Source organism: Muntiacus reevesi, chromosome 1 (assembly GCF_963930625.1).
Source record: "Muntiacus reevesi chromosome 1, mMunRee1.1, whole genome shotgun sequence".
Classification (NCBI taxonomy): Eukaryota; Metazoa; Chordata; class Mammalia; order Artiodactyla; family Cervidae; genus Muntiacus; species Muntiacus reevesi.
The window spans coordinates 231940075-231961987 of NC_089249.1; the positions used below are offsets into that span (position 1 = coordinate 231940075).

General features: G+C 42.2%; 1 protein-coding gene across 7 annotated transcripts in view; it reads left to right on the forward strand.

Moving 5' to 3' along the window:
- Positions 1–21913, forward strand: part of ARHGAP26 (Rho GTPase activating protein 26) — a 663940-nt gene that overhangs the window by 565860 nt on the left and 76167 nt on the right. For all 7 annotated transcript variants that reach the window (XM_065918816.1, XM_065918817.1, XM_065918815.1 and 4 more), the window contains 2 exons: positions 4004–4142; positions 18500–18653. In XM_065918816.1, the coding sequence (XP_065774888.1) occupies positions 4004–4142; positions 18500–18653 (293 nt within the window). The remainder of the gene's footprint in view (positions 1–4003; positions 4143–18499; positions 18654–21913) is intronic.

Genomic DNA, 21913 nt, shown 5'->3' on the forward strand with positions numbered 1-21913 from the left:
TCTACTTGTAGGAATCTTGAAATTAGGGATACTTGGGAGAGTTATTTAGAATCATATTTTTATTTTATGGTCTTCTCCTCCCTGATGGCTTAGACAGTAAAGTGTCTGCCTACAATGCGGGAGACCCGGGTTCAATCCCTGGGTTGGAAAGATTTCCTGGAGAAGGAAATGGCAACCCACTCCAGTATTCTTGCCTGGAAAATCTCATGGACAGAGGAGCCTGGTAGACTACAGTCCATGGGGTCGCAAAGAGTCGGACACAACTGAGTGATTTCACTTTTCCCTGTTAGCTTCCAGAAGCCTTTAGAGCCTTCCTAATAACTGTTATTTCCAAGGCACTCCTAAGTCAGAATTCGTTTGTAAATTTGAACAGAATTAATGGGACACTTGGGGTATAGAATAACCTCCCCGCCCCCCCCGCTTTTCTGTTAATTTGGAAAGTCTCCGTGAGATGAGTAGATTGTTCAGCTACCTGGTAGAGCTTCATAAATCTATTGCTCAGAGACTACGTGAGCTCATACTTCCATTGTTCGGCAGATATGTTGGTACACTGATTCTACTCATTAGAATGAAGGAAACTGCACAGGGTTCTCTTGAAGTCATCGCTTCCAAACAAATTAGGATTGGAGTAACAGCAAAATTGTGAATCATTTGAATACTCATTAGAATTCCAGCTCACTTTTAGCACACAGGCATCTCTTGGCCTGGCTGAGAAGTTGGCTCAACAGTGAGCAGCCTTTAAACAACTTGTATGTATTCAAGTTGCAGAGTTAAAGGAACAACAGTAGTTTGGGGAGTGATTGCCCAGACTCCTTAGTGAAAGTTTGTATCTTCTGTTCTGAATTGGTCTGATTTGCACGTCCTTATGCCTCAAAAAAAACCATGTAATAATAATGATGATAGTCTTATGTCTGGCACTCCACATTTCATAGCAGGCCCACTTGCACATGTGTCCATTTGATCCTGAAAATAGCCCTGTCCAAGTTCTTCAAAAGCCTGGACCTGGCTTGCACTGAGGCCGAGAGAGCTAGACCTCAGGACTATAGCTCTGGCCCATGGAGAAAATCTTCTAGAACTAGAATGATTCTAGTATGCTCCAATAGCTTTCCTTTTAGAGAGAACAGCCAATAAGCAGAATGTAATTCCTATGTCTCCTCTTATTTATCAGTGTATAAACACAGTTTGGGAAGCAATTTTCCACTCCTCTGTTTAAATCGGTAGCTCTTCCTCACGACTCACTCTTCTTTGTTTCTCTAGCATGTAGTACAGTTTTTAGGAAAGAGGAAATGCTCACTTTTCTGGTGACAGTTGAAATGAAAATGCTGCATATGCATTATCATTTTTCTTATTGTGGTTGTACAAGGATTTCATTTTCAGTAGCTCATTAGAAAAAGAAAGACAAAATTTGGAAGCCAGACATAGGAGGTGGGGGCTTATCACTTAGTCTGAATTCATTTTCAGATATTTTTTGCTTGGAATTGCAGAACATGCTGTACTTAAGGCCAGAGGCAGGAGGGTGTTAAGAGACATCATTATTTGTTGAAATCTGTACTTGCAAGTTTGGGCAGCAGCTTTGGTAGTATAGGTTGGCTGGAGAAGATGAGCTGAATGCTGAGAACTGCTGTGGAGATGGGGAGGGGAGTTGGAAACTGCAGGTCTAGGGTTCCATCCAAGCCCCTCTCCTGCTGGGCCATGTGGTTCAGGAAATCTCTCCTTGTGGAATGGTCCTCCTGCTTGGCTGCACTGAGTTGACCTAGCACAGTGACTGGCAGGTGCAGACACTCATATATAAGAGCAAGTGCCAGTGTTACTGGTGCACAGGGTGTCACCTAGGGGCACCCCTGGCTGGATCGTTGGGGTGCAGAACAAAGTGGGAGGGAGCTTCTTAGGTCTTAGCACTGTGGTCCTTGAGCTCAGCAACAAGCATAGTTTCTGTTTTCTTTCCTTGGAGATCCTCAGAGGGATCCTGGTGACATGTGTAGCACTGGTACTTATTTTGGGGGTTCAAGCTCCTCTGGAAGCTGGGGGTTTTTGTTGTTTTTAAGTTCCCTTCTCTCCTTACATCCTTGCCCCAAATGAACTCAGCTATGTAGTGATTCAGTTTATTTTGCTGAAAATTCAGTCCCTTGGGGAAAATATGATAATGCTGTTTTCAGACAGCTGTGTTTGGAAGGGAGACTGACTGCACCAGCTGGCTGGCATCATTGGAACCCAAAGACCTGCCAACTCATGGAGAGCAGCTGTTTTGGCTGAAATTCTTATCATTCTTATGACTTTGCTTCCTATATCTCAGCTTCTGAGTTCTGCTTTTTAATGCACGCACAAAGGGGAGAAAACCGTGGGAAAGATTCTCCTGTGTCTAGGGCCACCCATAGGTGAGGGGCATGGGGGTGCCACCACTTTCCTCTCATCACTTGTGATTACTGGGAAACAGATGATCCAGAAGACTCCAGAGTATGAGATGATAATGAATGGGTCAATAAATGTTGATATCGTAATACAGTGGGTATATTATGCAGCCAAGAAGAATAAGGTTTGAAGATTTTTTAATGAAGGGGGAAATGTTACAATACAATGTTAGAAGAAACATATAGGATACAAAACTGTAAAAAGAATAGGATCCCAATTATGGAGAAGTGTATTTTAACATTAAGTGAGATAACTCATACAAAGCACTTGAGATGGTTCCTGACATGGTTGATACTCAGTAAATCACAGCTGCTAGATGCAGACTCTCTAAACCACAGGAAACATGCTGTACCCAGAATGTTGGTAGAAAGGAGATGCTAAAAAGATCTCTCCAGGCTGAATGAATTAGTGTTGTTATCATATGCTCTTAAAAAGGAAATATAGAAAATTTAGGGACACAGTTTTTCTGTGTTATCATCTGTAATTATGTTTGTAATTGTGGCAGTTTAACCTCTCTGCCTCAGTCCTTCGTTATAAGTGGTGAGAACAGCACCTGATGCTCTGGGTCACATGGAGCTGAGTGAGCTACACGGGAAACACATGCAGCGACTGGTCCTTAGGGAGCTGATGTTGCAGGGTGGTGACTGTGATCATGGTGAGCACCATGTAAGTGGTGGCTATTTTAACAGTGGTATAACTATTATAACAGTGGTAACTGTCATACTTGGATCTGTAGGAAAAAAGATAGGCATTGTCATGAATTTTATCTGTCATTTTCTTCTCACTTCTTTTTTTTTTTTTTTTTTTACCGTGGACCTGTTTTGTTTTGTTTTTTGCAGTGAAAGCTTAAAACAAAAAAGCTCATGTGGAAATAAAATTCAAATGCTAACAGTGGTTATATCTAAATAGTGGAATTGGGAGAGTTTTTCTGTTTTCTTCTTGAAGCTTTTCTACTTTTTCCAAACAGTTTGTAGTATGTATGTTACTTCTCTCATCAAGAGTTGGGAGAAACAGCCTTTTTTTTTTTTTCAGCTCAAAGATAAAACAAAGCTGCTGAAGTAGAAAAGATGGTCCAGCTAGAGATGACTGAGGATGAGAAAATGATGCCCTGTTCTGGGCTTCTTTGGGGGATGTCATTTAAATGCATGTTTAACATCCTCAGAAAATTGTGAAGCAGTTGTTAAGAACTAGGAAATAGACCCATGCACAATGAAGAACAGGAAAGTGATTTTGATTAATCAGTTCTGGATAAAGGTAATAAAAAAAAATTTGAGTCCTTTTCACAGACAGTGGCTACTTTCCATTGGCCCTGGAGAGAACAACAGAAAGAAAATCCATGGAAATGATAACAGAAGGGGTGGGAAGTGGAAGTGGATGGTTCCTGACCCTTGGGGTATACTTCCAAAGGAGACTGTTTCCTGCCAGTTCCTAGAGATGCTTACAATAGAGTCCTGAGCAGATGCTGGTGGTCTTTTTCAATCTTTTTCTAGCTGGTTCTTAGACCCCACCAGACTTTCTAATCATACAGGTCCAGACTTGTGCTTTCTTCTGGGTTCACATTAGTGTGTAACCTTTTTATGAAACTATTTTGCAGATATTTAACACCGTGCCAGACACGCCCCTCACCAATGCCCAACTGCACCTGTCTCGGAAGAAGAGCAGTGACTCCAAACCCCCGTCCTGCAGCGAGAGGCCCTTGACGCTCTTCCACACCGTGCAGTCAACAGAGAAACGTGAGTCACTGCCTAGGGTGCCTAAGAATACCTCGGCCGCCTCCCCACTGCCCGGAGAAACTTACCTCTACCTTTGTGTGTAAGCTGCTGCCTTTTGTGACCTTGAGGACAGTGTATTGACCATCATGCCCTCCCAGGTTCTGTGACTGAGTAACCTCGACAGGACGGGAAGCAGGGGTGCTGAGGATGAAAGGCAAGGAGCCACACTGTCCAGGATCCACTTTCTAGATCTCCTGTGGGCAGATAGCTGAGCCTCTTTTCCCCCAGTTCACACAGTCAAAACTTAGTTCAGGCACTGCTTCTTCAACCCCTCCTTTGTTATTGGCTCCGCTGGAACCAGTTTCCCTTCCTTTTCTCAGGTTGTAATTCTATGCTTATTAGCACGAGACACGCATACCACTGGAATGGGGCTCTCTCTGTTTGGGGACCTTGTTTGGCTTGCTTCTCCTTCCCCTCCACTTCTTCCAGGCCTGGCGCACAGTAGATACTTACTAAGTGTGTGGATTAATTAATGGATTAATAAGAGAGCACTGCCTTCCTTGCTCCAAATAGCAGAAGGTTCTCACCATGACTGTATCAAATCTTGTTTTCACTTCTGAATTTCTGAGTACTTTGCAGCAATCGGGTTACTGGGCTCTCAGATCTCCAGTGTGGTTTCTCGTCAGTTCCTGTAATGAGGGAGTCCAGCGGTGGAGGAAGGGGTTTGAAGGCCCCAGCACTGCCCATGGGCAGGCAGACCTGGGCTTCTGTACCAGTAACAGCATTTGGGCAAGCCTCCTACTTTCTCTCAGCTTCAGTTTACTTGTGTGTACAGTAGGGTTAATAGGCCCTAACTCAGAGGAAAGTGATGGGATTTATGCAGTTAAGCAACTAGCACAGGACGTGGCAAGGGTGATCGGCTGACAGCTGCTCCTGTTATCATTAGTTACTGTTTAATCACACGTAGGAACCGAGGAGGATAAAAACGTGACCTTGTCTGTCAGGAACTCACGATTGAGTAAAGGAAGTAGACAAGTGAATAGGTAACAGTAAGTCGGCATATAGCTGCTCTCACAGAGAAGTGTGTGTTGGGGAGGCAGGAGAATCTGGTGGTTGAAAGTGCTCATGGGCACAGCTGCCTGGGTGAGAGCCCTCCTCGACAGCTCCCTGGCTGTGTCACGTGGGCCCATTCTCTACTATTGCAGGGCCTCAGGCTCCTCTTCTGCAAGACGGGGGTAATGGTTTTCTGCCTCACAGGTTTGTTGTGAGGATTAAAGCACTTCAGATGGTGCTCTGTAAATGCTGGGGGTGTGAAAGTGCTAGATTAGTATATAATTATTATATATTTTATTTAATATATTAATATGTAGTCTGTATGGTTTTATATATTTATACAAATATGATATATCTGTTATGTATTATGTGATAATAACAATATTCTCTGAGTTACAGTAAAATCACAAATCAGAAAAAATGATCGTCTTGGTTTTGAGGAGGGAAGACATTCTATATCTGGATTGGCATCTTTCTCTTTGTTACAGAAAATATTTTCTATCCCTTTGTCTTCCAGAAGTAACAGCCTTTCTATCATTATTCCTGAGAACAAATCTGCCCCACCTTGGAGGATCACTGCTTTTAAAGAGATTGCTGTATCCCATAATGTGGCCACATCTTGGTGTATCCACTTGGGTTGTTTCAGATACCTTGCTTTTATGAATAAAACCACTATATCATCTTTGTAGCTGAATCTGTTCATATTCATGATTATTTCCTTAAGATAAATTCCTGGAAGAGTCCCTGGGTCAGCAGATAGGCACAGTTTCAGGGCTTTGACCCCATACTGCAACTGGCTTTCCTTCAAACAGTAGCCTGTGTTCCCCTTAAGTATCTAGCTAGGGACATTCTCACTGTGGTCTGTACCAGAGAATACTTGCAACAGGCCTGGCCTCACCCTCATCTGCCACGAACACAGTATCTGGCTGTGGGGTGAGAAGCTTCTCATATTTCCAGGACAGCCACGGTCACCTAAGGTTTTGTGCTAAGCAGTGTACGTTTGCGGCTCAGGACAGATCAAATGATATTGGTAAATTCCTCTAAGCTTGAAAAAGTGCCAAGTTGATGCTTAGATGGGAACAGAGGCAGCTATGGATCAGGTCTTTTTTTTTTCTCCCCCAATTATTTTTATTAGTTGGAGGCTAATTACTTTACAATATTGTAGTGGTTTTTGCCATACATGGATCAGGTCTTAAAGCATATTCTCAGAGCATGTAAGAAAGAAGGTGGCGATCAGGAGAAAATCAATTGGATCTCTTCTCAAGATTAATTCTGTCACACGAGGCGGCGAGTGAAAGTTAAGGATGTGTGAAGGCAGACGTGCTTAAGCTGCAGATCAAGCTGTCCCTGTCTGAACACGGTGGACAGGAGGATGTGAGACAGGAAGACAGTGAAGCAGTAGATCTTCCCTGGGAGCAGAAGGAAACCCTCCCTGGAAACAGGGCTGCATGCTTGTATGTGAGGATACTTGCGGGATGCTCAGCTTTCCTCCTTTCCTTGGGAGAAACATTGTCATTGAAAAGTATATAGGGGTGTATGTATACTTTTTAGAGTTTGCTTTGGAACCCCCAGTTCCCCGAGAAATTAGAGTAATTACTCAGGCTGGCCTGTAGGAGAAGTGGGTGAGGAAGACTGGCCCAGAGCTGAAAGGTTCTGCCAGCACTCACTCCTCCTAGGTTGCAGTGCAGCTGCTCACCACTGTCACATGAGCAGGTGACAGGGTACTATTGCCACACACCAAACCCTCCCCTTTGTCTGATCTATGAACAAAGATGGAAGATTTTTTTTTTTTCCATTTATTTTTATTAGTTGGAGGCTAATTACTTTACAATATTGTAGTGGCTTTTGCCATACATTGACATGAATCAGCCATGGATTTATATGTATTCCCCATCCCGATCCCCCCTCCCACCTCCCTCTCTACCCGCTCCCTCTGGGTCTTCCCAGTGCACCAGCCCCGAGCACTTGTCTCATGCATCCAACCTGGGCTGGTGATCTGTTTCACCCTTGATAATATACATGTTTCGATGCTGTTCTCTCTAAACATCCCACCCTCACCTTCTCCCACAGAGTCCAAAAGTCTGTTCTGTACATCTGTGTCTCTTTTTCTGCTTTGCATATAGGATTATCATTACCACCTTTCTAAATTCCATATATATGCGTTAGTATACTGTATTGGTCTTTATCTTTCTGGCTTACTTCACTCTGTAAAGATGGAAGATTTTATCAAAGCACGTCGCTGAGTTTACACTTTGGGATCAAAGTACTGGTGAAGATTCTGCAGGTAATCTGTGAAAAAAAACATATATTTCCATACAGTGATGTCTTTCAGTTTAAGGCCTCTATCCATGCCTAGCACAGTACTTCCCAAACTTGGCATCATGTACATAATCCTTCATCTACTCTTTGGGCCACAACCGTATAACTTTTCCACTGTTGTTTGTTTGATACATTTCTTTAAATCAGTTTTTAAGAACCTTACTTCTTTACATTGCCTCATCCTATTAAATAAAATTTCTAAAATATCAGTTTTGTTATCTTACCGTATTACTCTCTAATATACATGAAAACATTCAGTTCAGTTCAGTCACTCAGTTCAGTCACGACTCGAAGAGTCGTGTCCAACTCTTTGCGACCCTATGGACTGCAGCACGCCAGGCCTCCCTGTCTATCACCAACTCCCAGAGCTTACTCAGATCTCATGTCCATTGAGTCAGTGATGCCATCCAACCATCTCATACTCTGTCGTCCCCTTCTCCTCCCACTTTCAATCTTTCCCAGCATTGGGTCTTTTCCAGTGAGTCAGTTCTTCACATCAGGTGGCCAAAGTATTGGAGTTTCAGCTTCAGCATCAGTCTTTCCAATGAATATTCAGGACTGATCTCCTTGGGATGGACTGGTTGGATCTCCTTGCTGTCCAAGGGACTCTCAAGAGTCTTCTCCAACACATAATTCAAAAGCATCCATTCTTCAGTGCTCAGCTTTCTTTATGGTCCAGCTCTCACATCCATACATGACTACTGGAAAAACCATAGCTTTGACTAGATGGACCTTTATTGGCAAAGTAATGCCTCTACTTTTTAATATGCTGACTAGGTTGGTTATAATTTTTCTTCCAAGGAGCAAGCATCTTGCTTTTTAATATGCTATCTAGGTTGGTCATAACTTTCCTTCCAAGGAGTAAGCGTCTTTTAAATTAAAAGACTTCATGGCTGTAGTCACCATCTGCAGTGATTTTGGAGCCCCCAAAAATTAAGTCTCTCACTATTTCCTTTGTTTCCCCATCTATTTGCCATGAAGTGATGGGACTGGATGCCATGATCTTAGTTTTGTGAATGTTGAGGTATAAGATAACTTTTTCACTCTCCTCTTTCACTTTCATCAAGAGGCTCTTTAGTTCTTCTTCACTCTCTGCCATAAAGGTGGTGTCATCTGCATATCTGAGGTTATTGATAATTCTCCCCGGAATCTTGATTCCAGCTTGTGCTTCCTCCAGTCCAACATCTCTCATGATGTATTCTGCATATAAGTTAAATAAGCAGGTTGACAATATACAGCCTTGATGTACTCCTTTCCCTATTTGGAACCAGCCTGGTAAATACATGGATTTTTAAATATTAAATATTAAAACATAAGTAACTGTTAAGCTAAAGAATGTTCATCCACATCAAACCCTAGAATTGTCATATGTCCCAACTGTGGAACATGTACCACAGTTGTAGTCCACAGATCTTGCTCTAAATTTTTGACTCAGATCCTTCCTCTTAACATACACTAACTCAAGATTCTTCTGTCCAGTCAACTGGAATCAGGTACAGATGTTGCCTGTTGGTTTTTATATCATTGTGGACACTCACCAATCATCCGTCAATTTCATGTTGAAAACTTTGGGTTCATTGTGACACCTCTCCGGGTTTGATGTGACCTTACCTTTCTTCAGATTCTTGTTACAGGGATGACATCTGTGAGGACACACAAATCTACCCCTACACAATATCTCCATGTCCCTCCCTTGTACCTTCAAACTTCATATGATATTGCCAGAACTTCATTTCTCTTATGTCGATGTGCCTGCTCTTGTTTGAGTTATGTTTTTTCTCAATCTCATTGGCACAGTTGCAATTTAATATTTCCTGTGGTTGTGGGTCAGCCTTCTCTTCAGCCCCCAGTTGAAATGCTTGATGAGCCCAAAATTCAGAGTAGGTGCTTTCCATTGACACATGTTTTCCCCTCTCCTCACTGCAGTGTCCCCAGCCTGTGCAGAAGTTGGAGCCTGTTTTTTTCTCTTAGATGTGAATCTGTGCCAACACTCTGGTCTCAGGTTGTCATGGAAGTATCTAACCTGTTGATATTCACAGATGCATGTCTTATTTTCCAGGAGTTTTTCCTTCTGTGAGGGTAGACCAGTTGTGTGTCTGGGCACGTCTGTAAGACTCCTCTGCTTTAATCTGAGAGTAGTTACTGGAGTCTTCTCCAGGTGGTTTTTTCCTTTTCCCAGTGTTACTTCATCTCATCCTTATAATTGGTCATCACCCCATGAGATAGGTTCTCATCATCCACATTTTACAAACAAGTAAACTGGGGCTCTAGGGGATTAGCAGTCATCCAACTGGTAAATGGCAGAGGAGGAATTTGGACCCAGGCCATGTCCCTTCCCCATCCCTTGTTGTCTCTAGAAGAGTGCCTCTGTCACTTCTCGAGCCACAGAAGTGAAAACCTTTCTAGACTGAGTTAAAGAAGGAAGAAACGCTATCTGTCCAGTGCCCAGCGCTGCCACAGAGGCAGCTTGGACCATTTTGAATGGGTTCCTCACTACGTGTGGTAGCAGGCAGCAGCCACGCCATGGCCACCCCCCTCCCCAACCCCGCATCTCACAGCAACTCTGCAGTGAGCTGTGTGCATTCAGCAGTCGCTTAATATGCTGGGCTGAGGCAATCTTGTTTGTGATCACCTCAGAGCAGATAAAAGGTTTTTCATCTGTACTGCCAGATGAATGGTAGCAAAGGAGATTACTGTTTAATCTCCAAGTTTCCATGCAGATACATCATACAGCAGAGACTAGACTGGTGTGTCTAGGTGAACGGTACTGACACACAGCTGTACTTTTTTCAGACAACTGTAGAAGGTAGAGCCAGAGGATTGGAGGGAACCAGGCACATGGGCCTTGTACTTTTTAAGATTTCTTCCATGAGGTTGCAAGGTAACATTTATCATTTTGTCCCAGCTTTTTAGTATCTACAAAGACATACCTCTTTTTATTGCACTTCACTTTATTGTGCTTCAAAGATACTGTGTGACACCCCGTGGTGTCAGATAATGATTAGCTAATAAATTTTTTAGCAATAAAGTTTTTTTTTAATTAAGGTATGTACATTGTTGTTTAAGACATAGTGTTATTATATACTTAATAGGCAATAATGTAGTATGAACATAACTTTTATATGCACTGGGAAACCAAAATATTCATGTGACTTGCTTTGTTGCGATATTGGCTTTATTGCAGTGGTCTGGAACCATAGCCACAGTGTCTCCAAAGTACAGCTGTTCCAGGTTCTCAAATATGTTTCTTGGAAGTATGGTTCTTCAACTTGGGTATACATTAAGATCATGTGAGGAGCTTGTTGAAAATACAGACGCCTGGTCTCCCCAGTACATTTTGAATCAGGTAATGGCTGGAGCTCAGGCCTCTGCCATTTTAAAAGTGCCATCTCTGTCTGCCACCAGCTCTGCAGCCTGGAGTTCATTACTTTTCATTTGTGAACCTCCATTTGCTCATCTGTAAAACCGATCACTAATAATCGCTTCCTTGGAGGGCAATTGCCATGATTAAGTGAGCCAGTGCATGTAGCATACTTGACAGCAGGCCTAGAACATAGTAAGCACCTAATAAATGTTAGCTCCGATTATGATGATTACCGTCAGGAGTCCTACTTTATGTTTGACTAAGAAAATATCCCCTCTCTGGAGCCTGCAGATTCCAAAGGAGAGGCCCATACGTGAAAGTAATGCAGAGTCGCCCTGGCCCAGAGAGAGCCCGTTCAATGCTAGAGTGCCATGCATCAGCAGCCAGGGGTGGGTTGTGCAGCCTTGGTGGGTCTAGGAATGGATTCTTGGGCTTTGTTTTACACAGATCTTATTAAATATCTGCTGAGATTATAGCTCTGATTAATTCTTTTAGTTCAGTTAGTTCATCCTGGACCCTCTCCCAGACAGACCCAGGGAAAAGTTGAGAATTCAGCTCATGTACTTCGCACGTGTGTCTCCCTTGCTGAAAAATAACTGTGACCATTCAGAGGTTTACGTAATGCCTCTCTCGGAGCTGTCGAACCTGCGGCATGTGTCTTTTCTCAGGTAGCCTCTGCAGAGCCTGGGTACTCTGGACACACCTGTTTGTTTTGGCAGACAGCGTGTGTATCCACAGGAATTCCTATTGTCACACACACTGTAAGGTGTAATGTGGCTCTGGTCTTAATTGTATGTGGTTACCAGTGTGACTGAGACCTGCATAGTTGATGTGGCCCTTAGAAAGTGATGCTGTGGAAAGCTAATGGCAGGAAAAAGATTAAATTAAAAAGAACATATTCCAGGCTGCCATCTCTGGCATTATCACTATATGAGCAAAACAGGTATCACAGCATTAGGCATTATGTTATCCTGCTTTGTTAAAAGAAAAAAAAATTTATATAAGCACCTATTTCTACATATAGAAAACCAACTGGACTTTTATGCACCAGAATATATCTGGAGTATTTGTATGCCGTTGTTACTTTTAAACTAGAGAGAAATGCATATTTATTATGTATTAACTAATTTTTAAGTTATTAAAAGCACTCTAATCTTACATTTCATTTACTATCTCAACCCATTTTGCAATGAGTTATGGTATAAAAATAAGTAACTGTATCAGTTTCTCTTTTCCCATAAGTAGTGGGAAAGAAGAAACCGCATTGTCAGCAATACGTCAGCAGTCTGTGTGTGGGCTTTCTCAGTTATCGGGGAACCATAGGTTAGAGGGAGTGTCCCTCCTCAAAAGTAAGTTCTCAGGGAGGAAAGAAGGCTATGTTGTGAGCAGCAAAGTGTCTCTTTAACTCTGAACATTCAAGTCCCTGTTCAGCCGTTAATTAGAGGTGCATTTCTAAAATGTGGTTTTTGAAATGTTGTTTCAGGAGCAGGCTTCCCTGTTGTACCTCGGCATCTCATTCCTGTGAATCTCTTCAATCTGGGACCAGCCACAATGACTTCCCCATTCTCTCATGAAACCCATTTTCACTGGCATTCTTTCCCTTTGCAAAGCAGAGGGTTATTATGGGCACCACAGGGAGAGTATGTCAGCCAGTCCATAGGGGACCGAGATCGGTGGTGGTTTTGCTGAAGACAAGTTGCCAGAAGTTGTGATCGCATGTCCTGTATCTGTGGTCCAAGCGCCATTGACATTTTTCACTTGTCACCTCCCTGTTTAATACAATATTGCCCAAACTATGTTTTAAGATTATTTTTTAAAACATTGTCCAAACTGTTTTCATGTGCTCAAACGTGTTGCCCAAACTGTTTCCTAAGATTATTTTTATCATAGGGACTGAGACTGGGTCAGCAAGCTTGTAATCAGACCAGCTCAGATTTTAGTGGGGCTTGGCATGCCACCCTTATCAGGAGCAAAAGCTACAGGGGAGAAAAATTGCTTCGGAAAGTCTTGATTCCAAGCTTCTTGTGTACTTGGGTGTTTCCCAGAGATGGCAGACTCCAAAATTGCTGTGTACTCATCATTTTTTATTGCAAAATTCATTAAGCTGCCTTGCTATTATCATCCTATCTTGTCAAGATGATACATAACAGGCTTCATTGCAAAATTTTAACAAGTGGGAGAAAGTACACCTTTTGCTCCAACATAGCCCAGGAAAGCCTCTGGGCATTTGCTTCTGCTTTAGTATTTTTCGTGTAACGCCCTGGGTCTTTGCAGAACCTCCATCTGGTGACTCCCTTTTCTCCCTGTTTGATCATGTGCAGAGACAGTTCCCTCCTTTGGGCTCTGTGAGACGTTATGAGCTGCTGTTACAGATCAGTCATCTTACCTCTTCTTTTTGACAACTAGTCCAAGACCTCGTGGAAAGCTAAAATACCAGCCTGTATGATGACATACTGTTGTGCATGGTGGGAAAGCTCCCCTAAAGTGTTATCAGAGGTCTTTGTTTCCTGTTTATCCTTCAGCTCTGAGTATTCAGTGGGCCAGACGTGTTCAGGCCTGCCAAGCCAGGAGAATTTGGCTGGGCTCTGCATGTGCGTTCCTTGTCTCGCCTCTGGGTTCTGTGATCAGCAGAGACCCTGTCTCTTGTATGTGGTGCGCTTGTCATCAGAACGAGCGGGAGTCACTTGATAAATATGGAAAGTGAAGGAGCTTAGCTCCAAAATTTCCATGGCAACCCCCAAAAGAAATACAATATCACCAAAATTATTCTGTGGCTTGCTTTTTTTAGTTGCAGTGATTTGGTTGCATACTCATGTTTTTCCGCTCCTGATTTGTACAGAAAACAGAGACTGCCCACTGTAACCAGTACTTTGGTTTCAAGGACATTAGTGGTCCCTGCATGAAGCACCTGAAAAATTAAGTCACACAAAACTGCCTCCTGTGTGCTAGCAAAACACAGCCTGGTAGTTAGGGTTGCCTTATTGATGTTTATTATTTATGTCAGGACCACTGTAGAGCCTTAATCTCTACTGGGCATGGCCTGGGCACCAGGAGTGTATAACTAACCTTCACCTCACTGGCCATTGTCATGGCTGCTTGATGTAGTCTGTGTGGACAGACATGGCCCTGCCCTTGAGTATTTTTGCAAGGCACATTTTTAAGGCACAGATCCACATCCAGTTTGTCGCTCCTCAGGCAACACGTGTTAATGAAAGCATCCAACATGTTACCTGTGCACATTTGCAATTGTTTGAGCTTTTATTTTACCATTTCTTTGTCTCTGGGCTCTTTTTTCCAGTGAGTAATAAGAAAAGAGATTCTTGTTGACAAATAAGCAAGTGTTCTCACTGCCTTCAACCAGTTCAGGAAAATTCCTGCATTGTGGGGATTCTTTCTGTTTTGGTCACTTGATCTTGTTGATTTGACTCATAGCTGGTTGCTGTTTTCCTTTTTTCAGCCCACTAGCCTGTGATTTTTTTTTTTTTCAGCAATATAATTGCCGTCAGTCCTTCTTCTACCTTCTGATGTGGATGCCAGAGTTCATTTGACTCATCAGTGACTCAAAAAAGTCCAGCTCTGGTATTTGAATGATCTGGTTAATTTTTTTTTTTTTTTTTAATCTTTTAGACTGCTTGTTCTCATGTTTCTCTGTCAGAAGCAAATGTCCCTTTGCCCACTTGACAGACGTCCTCCTGTTTTGAGTGACATTACTGAATCATTTGCTCTTTTTTTCCCTTAATTCATTGAAGCTGCAAATTAGAATTTGTTGTAGTATAGTTTCCTTAACCACTAAACATTTGATTTGCTGTTGATTTTACTCCCCACTCAGTCTCTGCAATAATCACCTTCCTACTCATCCTCAGAAAGGATTGTCAGCATTTCAGCTTAGATGTCTGTCCTCTTAGAAGCTCTCAGTCTTATTATGTGAGGTCTTGTGTCAAAGAAAATTGTAGTGTTCCTGTAGTCAGAGAGTGCCAGGTTTTTCAGGTCTCTATATCACGTGACCCATGGGGGATGTTGGTAAAGAGTCTCCCTCATGGGATGCATATTTGTCTATCTTGGCTGCAAAACTGCGAAATATTATTGATTAAGTTTTTGGCATTTTCTTCTTGGACAAAGAATTCCTCTCCCTGATTTTTTGCTTTTGTTGTTGTTTTGTTACAGGTCCACCGCATGTGACAGGTCCTAGATACCTGAATATAAGTCAAAATATAATCTCAAAAAGAATTTATTGTTTTAAGAAAGAATCCTCTGTCCTCCGGTAAATGAAACCCTCCTCAAGCTCAGTTAGGGTGTAGCCACCTGTTTTATTCTATTAACTGCTAGTCCAAGGAAGGTTGAGTCCTCGTTATCTATCCATACCCCCGTCCTCTTATGGGTTTATGGGAGTTTGGGATTAACACACAGTACTATACGTAAAATAGATCAACAAAGGCCTACTATATAGTACAGGGAACTCTACTCAGTACTCTGTAATAACCTATATGAGAAAAGAATCTGAAAAAAAGAATAGATATATGTATAACTGAATCACGTTGTCAAACACATGAAACTAACAATGTTATAAATCAGCTATACCCCAAAATAAAATTTTTAAAAAATAAAAAAATTTTCAAAAACCAAAATTATCATTGTTCCACATGCTGCAGCCTTCCTTGTTAGCTCATGAGAGAGACCCAGTCTATAATACTGTAGTGGGAGCTAGGTTCTTAAAACTTTTACCTAAATCCATTTTTTACAAACAAATCTTTTTTATGAGCATTAGGATTCTGATAAAATATTTTATAAAGCAAAGCATCTTTCTGTGACTTTTTTCAGTTGTGATTTCAAAATGTTGTCTGTCCTGTGCCCAAGTCTACTGAGAAAGGTAGACATATGAACCAGTCAGTACTCTAATATTCATCTGATTAAAATACGAATGAATTAGTGTCAGAGTCTGCTGTCTGGGGCCTAGGTTCGGTACTCAGGAGGAGCTCAATAAATATTTATTGAATAAGTGAAAATTAAAAAATGTTTCATTTCAGATACTCTGTTTTCTAATGACTAGTGAGATAGGAAAAAAAGGTCCTGATAAAATTTTAGAAAAGCTAATATTCTTTTAGCAAGGCATTATTTTAATTCATAGAATTATACCCCTCTCATGGACAAGTAAATATAATCACAGAGAAATATGAGCTATAGTTATTCTCTTCTCTTTCCTATGAATTCAGATAATTATGTCCTACATACTTAGCCTCAAACTAGAGTTAATAAAACTCTTCATCTCTCCTCTCATGAAGCAGAACACACATCCTTAGAGCCCCAAAGAAGTGTCATCCTTGCTCCCCATGGAGTGGAGGTAGTCTTGGGCTCCCCATACTGTTTCAGGAGTCTTGATGCGAGGATTTTGTGCACAGGAAAATTTTACTTACTTATGAACTGATTCATACTGATAAATGGCATATCCATTCTCTCAATGATCCCCTAATTATGTAATTTTGGAGTTGTTTTTCTTCCTGGTAGCAAGCTCCCATTTGCAGGCCCTATTAGTCCTCCCACATCTTGGCTCGATGTAACTCTTGATTTCTGTTTCTTTGTTGTTTCTCTTTGGAACTCAAGCTTTTGAAATATGAACTGTTCTAAACCTCAGGAATCAACTTAATAATCTGTTTTTTTCAAAATCTGATTAGAATTCAAGGATATCCCATAAGCTTCATGAGTTTTTTTGACTCAGAATTCTGAGAGGCTTCAATATGGTCTTGAGAATTTGCCAAGATGCTAGGTGTTATTGATGTGTATGTGTGTGTTTGTATGTTTTTGCATTTGTGTACCTAATGTGAATATTACTCTAGCATCATTTCATAAGTTTATTTTTATATACATCAGTATATAAAGGAAGAGCATTATATATATATATATATATATATAAAGTATATATATAGGAATATAAAGTATATAAAGGAAGTATATATAGGAAGAGCAAGGAAATGCAAAGGAAGAGCATTTTTTATCATAACATTCCCCCCCTATTTTGCCTAAAGAGACCTGAGTTCAAATGTTGACTCTGAACTACCATGGAAGTGAGCCTAGTCTTTCTTCTTAGGGATATGATATACCTCTGGCTCATTTCAGAAAGATCCAGTGAGGATTAACCCACATATGATATTTCTTGATACATGAATTGATTGCCCAAAACATCAGTTGATTCCAATATGATGTATCTGTAAGGAATGTGGAACAAGAAAGATATTCTATGTCTCTGATGTTCTGCTCCTACAGTAGTGCCCATGCCATTTGTCTAAATCATCCAAAATGTTTTCTTCAGCACATGGTTCCACGTTTTTAAAGATGGGAAGAAACAGAAAGTTCTTTTCTTTGAGTAATGTTCTGAAGTTTACAAAATGCATTCTTGCATGTGATCCCACTTGATCCTCATGACAGCTCCCCAAGCTGTGCAAGGCATTTCTCAGGCTCCCCATTGTATAGCTGCATTAACCAAGAAACAGAGAGCCAAGGAATATTGCCTGACTCTACATACTCAGTCAGGAGTGTGGTCTTGGAGGGAACTCAGGGTTTCTCCCCTCTGACTTGGTAATATTCTTCAAACACTAATCTGACTGCTTGGAACGTAGACTCAGATTTATATATGTAGACTCCTCTGTAGTCCTTACAGGTCTATTGCTCAGAAAACTTTCAATGGAAGCTCAGCATCAAATACTTGGAGTTAGAGGCAACCCAGAAGGGTCTGGTTGGGGAATGATCAGGGGGTTAGATTGCAGAGCCATAAGGAAGTAGATGGTCAAAGAGTAAATATTTTATGGTGTGGTACCATAGGGTCAGAGGTAAGAATGGCTTAGGCAAGTAAGACAGTTTTAGGGGTAGGAGTTTTAGAATAAAGGGTGAATGTCACAGAAGCCAAAAGGATATGATTGACTGCAAGGGGACTTTGAAGGTTCTCTCTGTTCTGACCATCTGCCAGTCCAAAGAAGACACAACTTATGGTGTGGTTGGTTGAGCCACTCAGGAAAAGGCTGGTCATGTGAAAGAGAAGATATGTCCTGTCAAGTGGAGGAATGATTTTTGCTCTAAAGTTTCGCATCACCTGTTACTCTTAGGTTCTTCCTTGTAATTCTCACTTGTAATTCTTACTTGAAAAAAAAATCATTTATTTATTTATTTCTGGCTGTGCTGGGTCTTTGTCTGGGTCTTTGTTGCTGTCTGTGGGCTTTCTCTAGTTGCAGCGATCCAGGGCTGCTCTCTAGTTGTGGTGTGCAGGCTTCTCATTGTGGTGGCTTCTCTTGTTGCAAAACATGGGCTCTAGGTACACTGGCTTCAGTGGCTGCAGCATGTGGGCTCAGTAGTTGTGGCACCCAGGCCCAGCTGCCCCTCAGCATGTAGAATTGTCCTAGACTAGGGATCAAACCCGTGTCCCCTACATTGGCAGGCAATTTCCCAACCAAAGGGTCCATGGGGAAGTCCTCCCTCTTGTGATTCTTATTTGTCCTGTGATTCTTCCCTATGTCCTTTTCCTAGTTTCATCAGCACCAGAGAGCGCCATGTAACCTTATTATTTATAAACTTTTGGATAGGTAGGAACAGACTATCCCAATGGAATCGAATGGAATAATATTAATATGGGTTTGTGGGTTTTTGTCCCCCCCAGAGGAACAAAGAAACAGCCTCATCAACTCCAGTTTGGAATCTGTCGTCTCTTCAAATGCGAACAGCATCCTCAATTCCAGCAGCAGCTTACAGCCCAACATGAACTCCAGTGACCCAGACCTGGATGTGCTCAAACCCACCCGGCCCAACTCACTGTAAGTATGATGTCTGGCTGCCGGCCACAGGGGGGCCTTGTCAGCCATTCTACCCAGAATGTGCTCTCTGGCCCGGCCTGACTTTGAGTATTGTCCCATGAGCCCAATGTAAACCTTCTCCCTCAACTTGGAAGCTTGGCTAATAAGTTTATTTCACATTTTTTAAGCATCATCATCTCGAAGGGGAACATACTGCTTCCTGGCCTTGGTGACGTTTGACCTGCCATCCTGCTGAGATGGCTTTGGTGATGGCTCCTTGCCTGTGCTGGCTGCTGGGGCATGAAAAACTATTTCTTTTAGTTTTACAAACATCCGGGCACTGTAGTAGCTCAGTAGATCAGTAGCTACATTTGTTTCACTCATTTGTGTTGTCACAGTTTCCCCCTTCTCCCCAACTTTGTTGAGTATGTTCAGTGCTATCTGTCTCCACTGCTAGAGAGAATAGCTCCAGGAGCCCTTTGAGTCTTTAGCTCCTGAAACCTTAGCATGACCATGATCACAGAGTAGATGCTCTAAAAGAGAAGAACCTCTTTTGCTTCATTCTTGGGCGTTGAGCACCCACAGCTGAGACAGGCAATTTTGAGGCTGGTTGTCCAATCCTCCACGGAAACTAGATCTACTCTGCTTGGGCCAGAAAGTTCTCTTTTGTGGTTGCATCCCACATTACTTAGCTTGCTTCTTCAGACCACCCCATAAATCTTATCCACTAGAGCCTTTACAGAAAGAATGTGAGGCCATGACCAGAACAACTGGACCCTCCGGTCACAGTTGTATGAAACTCAGGAAGAGCAGAGTTGACTTTGCCTTTCTCTGGTGAAAATAGCTTGAGGTTCAGCCACAAATTGGCTTCAGGGCAGTCGTTTCTCTTGGTGAGACACCAGCATGTTAGAACCTTTTCCTACCCTTCTCCTTGCTGTGGTTGCATGATCGTACCCCGCCATTCTATCTCACTAACATATTTACAGACCCGCAAAATGGGTCTAACATTTTTTTTCCTTAGAAGAGACTAAGGGATACTAAGGGTTGGAATGAAAAATGACTCTAAAATGGGTAAGAGGTGCTTAGAAAATGCAGCCACAGTGTAAGATGAAACTGTACATTGAGAAAATCAGGTCTCTTTTTAATTGTTGACAGCTTTAAATCCTACCTTGATATTCAAGAAGTTTAATTACTTACCTGTTATGAGGTAGATGATGTGTTTGTTTACCAAGAAGTATCCTCAGATGTTCAAAATAATGTAACTTGTTCAGCTTTTGGGCAGTGAGTCGCTTCTGGTTCTCCACAGCCAATGGAACCTCCCTGCATTGATGGATGGCTCCCTCAGGGACTCCTAACACTGCTTTCCTAGACTTTAAGGAGATTCTGGTTCCTTTTCTTCCATTTTGTTTAAGCCTCTGTACCTTGCAGTTGCTGAGGTTATTTGTTGCTCATCATGAGCACAGTTGCTCAACACTCCCTGATTTTCACCAGCAGCACCAACTAGTGGTCTTTAAGCTCTGTTTTCAGCAGCTGGTGTCTGGGGACCCCTGAGACTTTGTTGAGTATAGTGTGTCCAAAGAGGCTGCTTCAGCAGTTACATGGAAATGGGGGGTTATGTGTTTTAAACAGGTCATGGATGAAGGGGCTTGTGACTTTTTATTTTTTGATGTCTAGATGTGATTTTTTTTGAGAACCCAGTTATTTGTCATATGCTATGAAATGTACAAAAGTCATATTTTAAGTAAGCTAGATTTGTATTATGTAAAACACTAGCTATCACTTGTACCTGCTTCATGCCATCCACGGGACACATGCCTACCTGCTATAGGTTTGGGGGCTTTCCCAGGGAAGGGAGTGTGAGGCCAAGAACAGTCTCCTTGTTTGGCGGAGGATGGGAGGCTGGAATGTGGGTATGTTTCTTGCTGGGCTGTTGTCTTCCATTCAAGGGAATAGCTAAGTGATACCTGGGAATCCTGAGCTCCGAGAAGGCTGCTGCCCTTGAGGTAGAAGCAGTGCTGACATTGGGGTTTGCCTCAGCCCTGATGAGGGCCATGTCAGTGGCTCCACACTGCAGCTGGTTCACCACCCATTTCTGAAACCCAGAGCCAGGAGAGGTTTTCACCCAGTTTGTGTCTGCCTGTTTTTTTCTGCCTGGGATTGGCCTGGATGAACCATACACAGACAGACTCGAGGTTACCCTGGCAAATGCAAACCGCAGCTTTTCCCTGAGGCTGTGAATTCTGAAAAGTCTGAAGCACCTTCTGCTGTGGTGCTTGGGGTCTGTCACAACCAGTTCAGGCTACTTGGGTCTCAGCACTGAACACTTTGATTCTTTCCATCCTTGCTCACTTTGAGGTGCACCAAACTCCTTGAATGGGGAACACTTAATGATGCAGATGAGGACACAAGACCAAATCAAGGGGTGGGGGATTTCCACTACGTTGACTATAAATTAGGCATAAGAAAACTGTCCGTTTTTTTTTTTTATTTCATTCATTTGTTTTTCATTGTTTTCATAATGACTGGGATGATCCTTCTGACCACATAACAATCATAGTGAAAGAAACACATTTGTGACTCGGCATCTTTGGTACTTCGGAGGCCATATTTTGCTGTCTCATTGGTAAATCTTTCCTAATTCTCCAAGGGGATGAGTGCCCCCTTGTTTGTGTGAACATAATGCTAAAGCTGGCATAAGAATCAGAGATGCTACCATTTCAGCCTTGCTAGGGCAAGACTTTGGGGATCCTGTCTTTGAAAGGTCCTCAGCCATCTCTCTTAAAGATGAAAGAGCACTTTAGCTTGTCTAAAATGGTTGGTGGAGATCACTGACCAAATTTGTGCTCAGACCTCTGCTGAGCTTCCTGTGGTAAAGGAGAAGGAGAGAATTCTGGGCCTCCCCAGAAGTTTATACTCTGGTTGAGGAGGAGAGACGGTGGTAAACGACAGTGCTAAGTGCGACTTAGAGCTCAGAAGTGCATATAGAGTTCAACAACTCTTAATTGGTTATTTGTTAGGTACACAAGCCAGTCTAGTGTTGGGAAAGGTGGAGTAGACGAAATGTGAGGTGGGCACTAGGTAAGATGATACGAATGGATGGAAGAGCATTTCAGGTAAGGGGATGAGGGAGGCAGAGGTGATCCAGGATGGAGAAAAATATTCTACGGAAATGTGTATTGGAGGAAGGGGAACTTAGTTGTCATCTCAGCATGACCACCAAAAAAAATAAATAAATAAATTGAACCAACCTTTAAGATCAGGTCACTTCACAAAAAAATCCA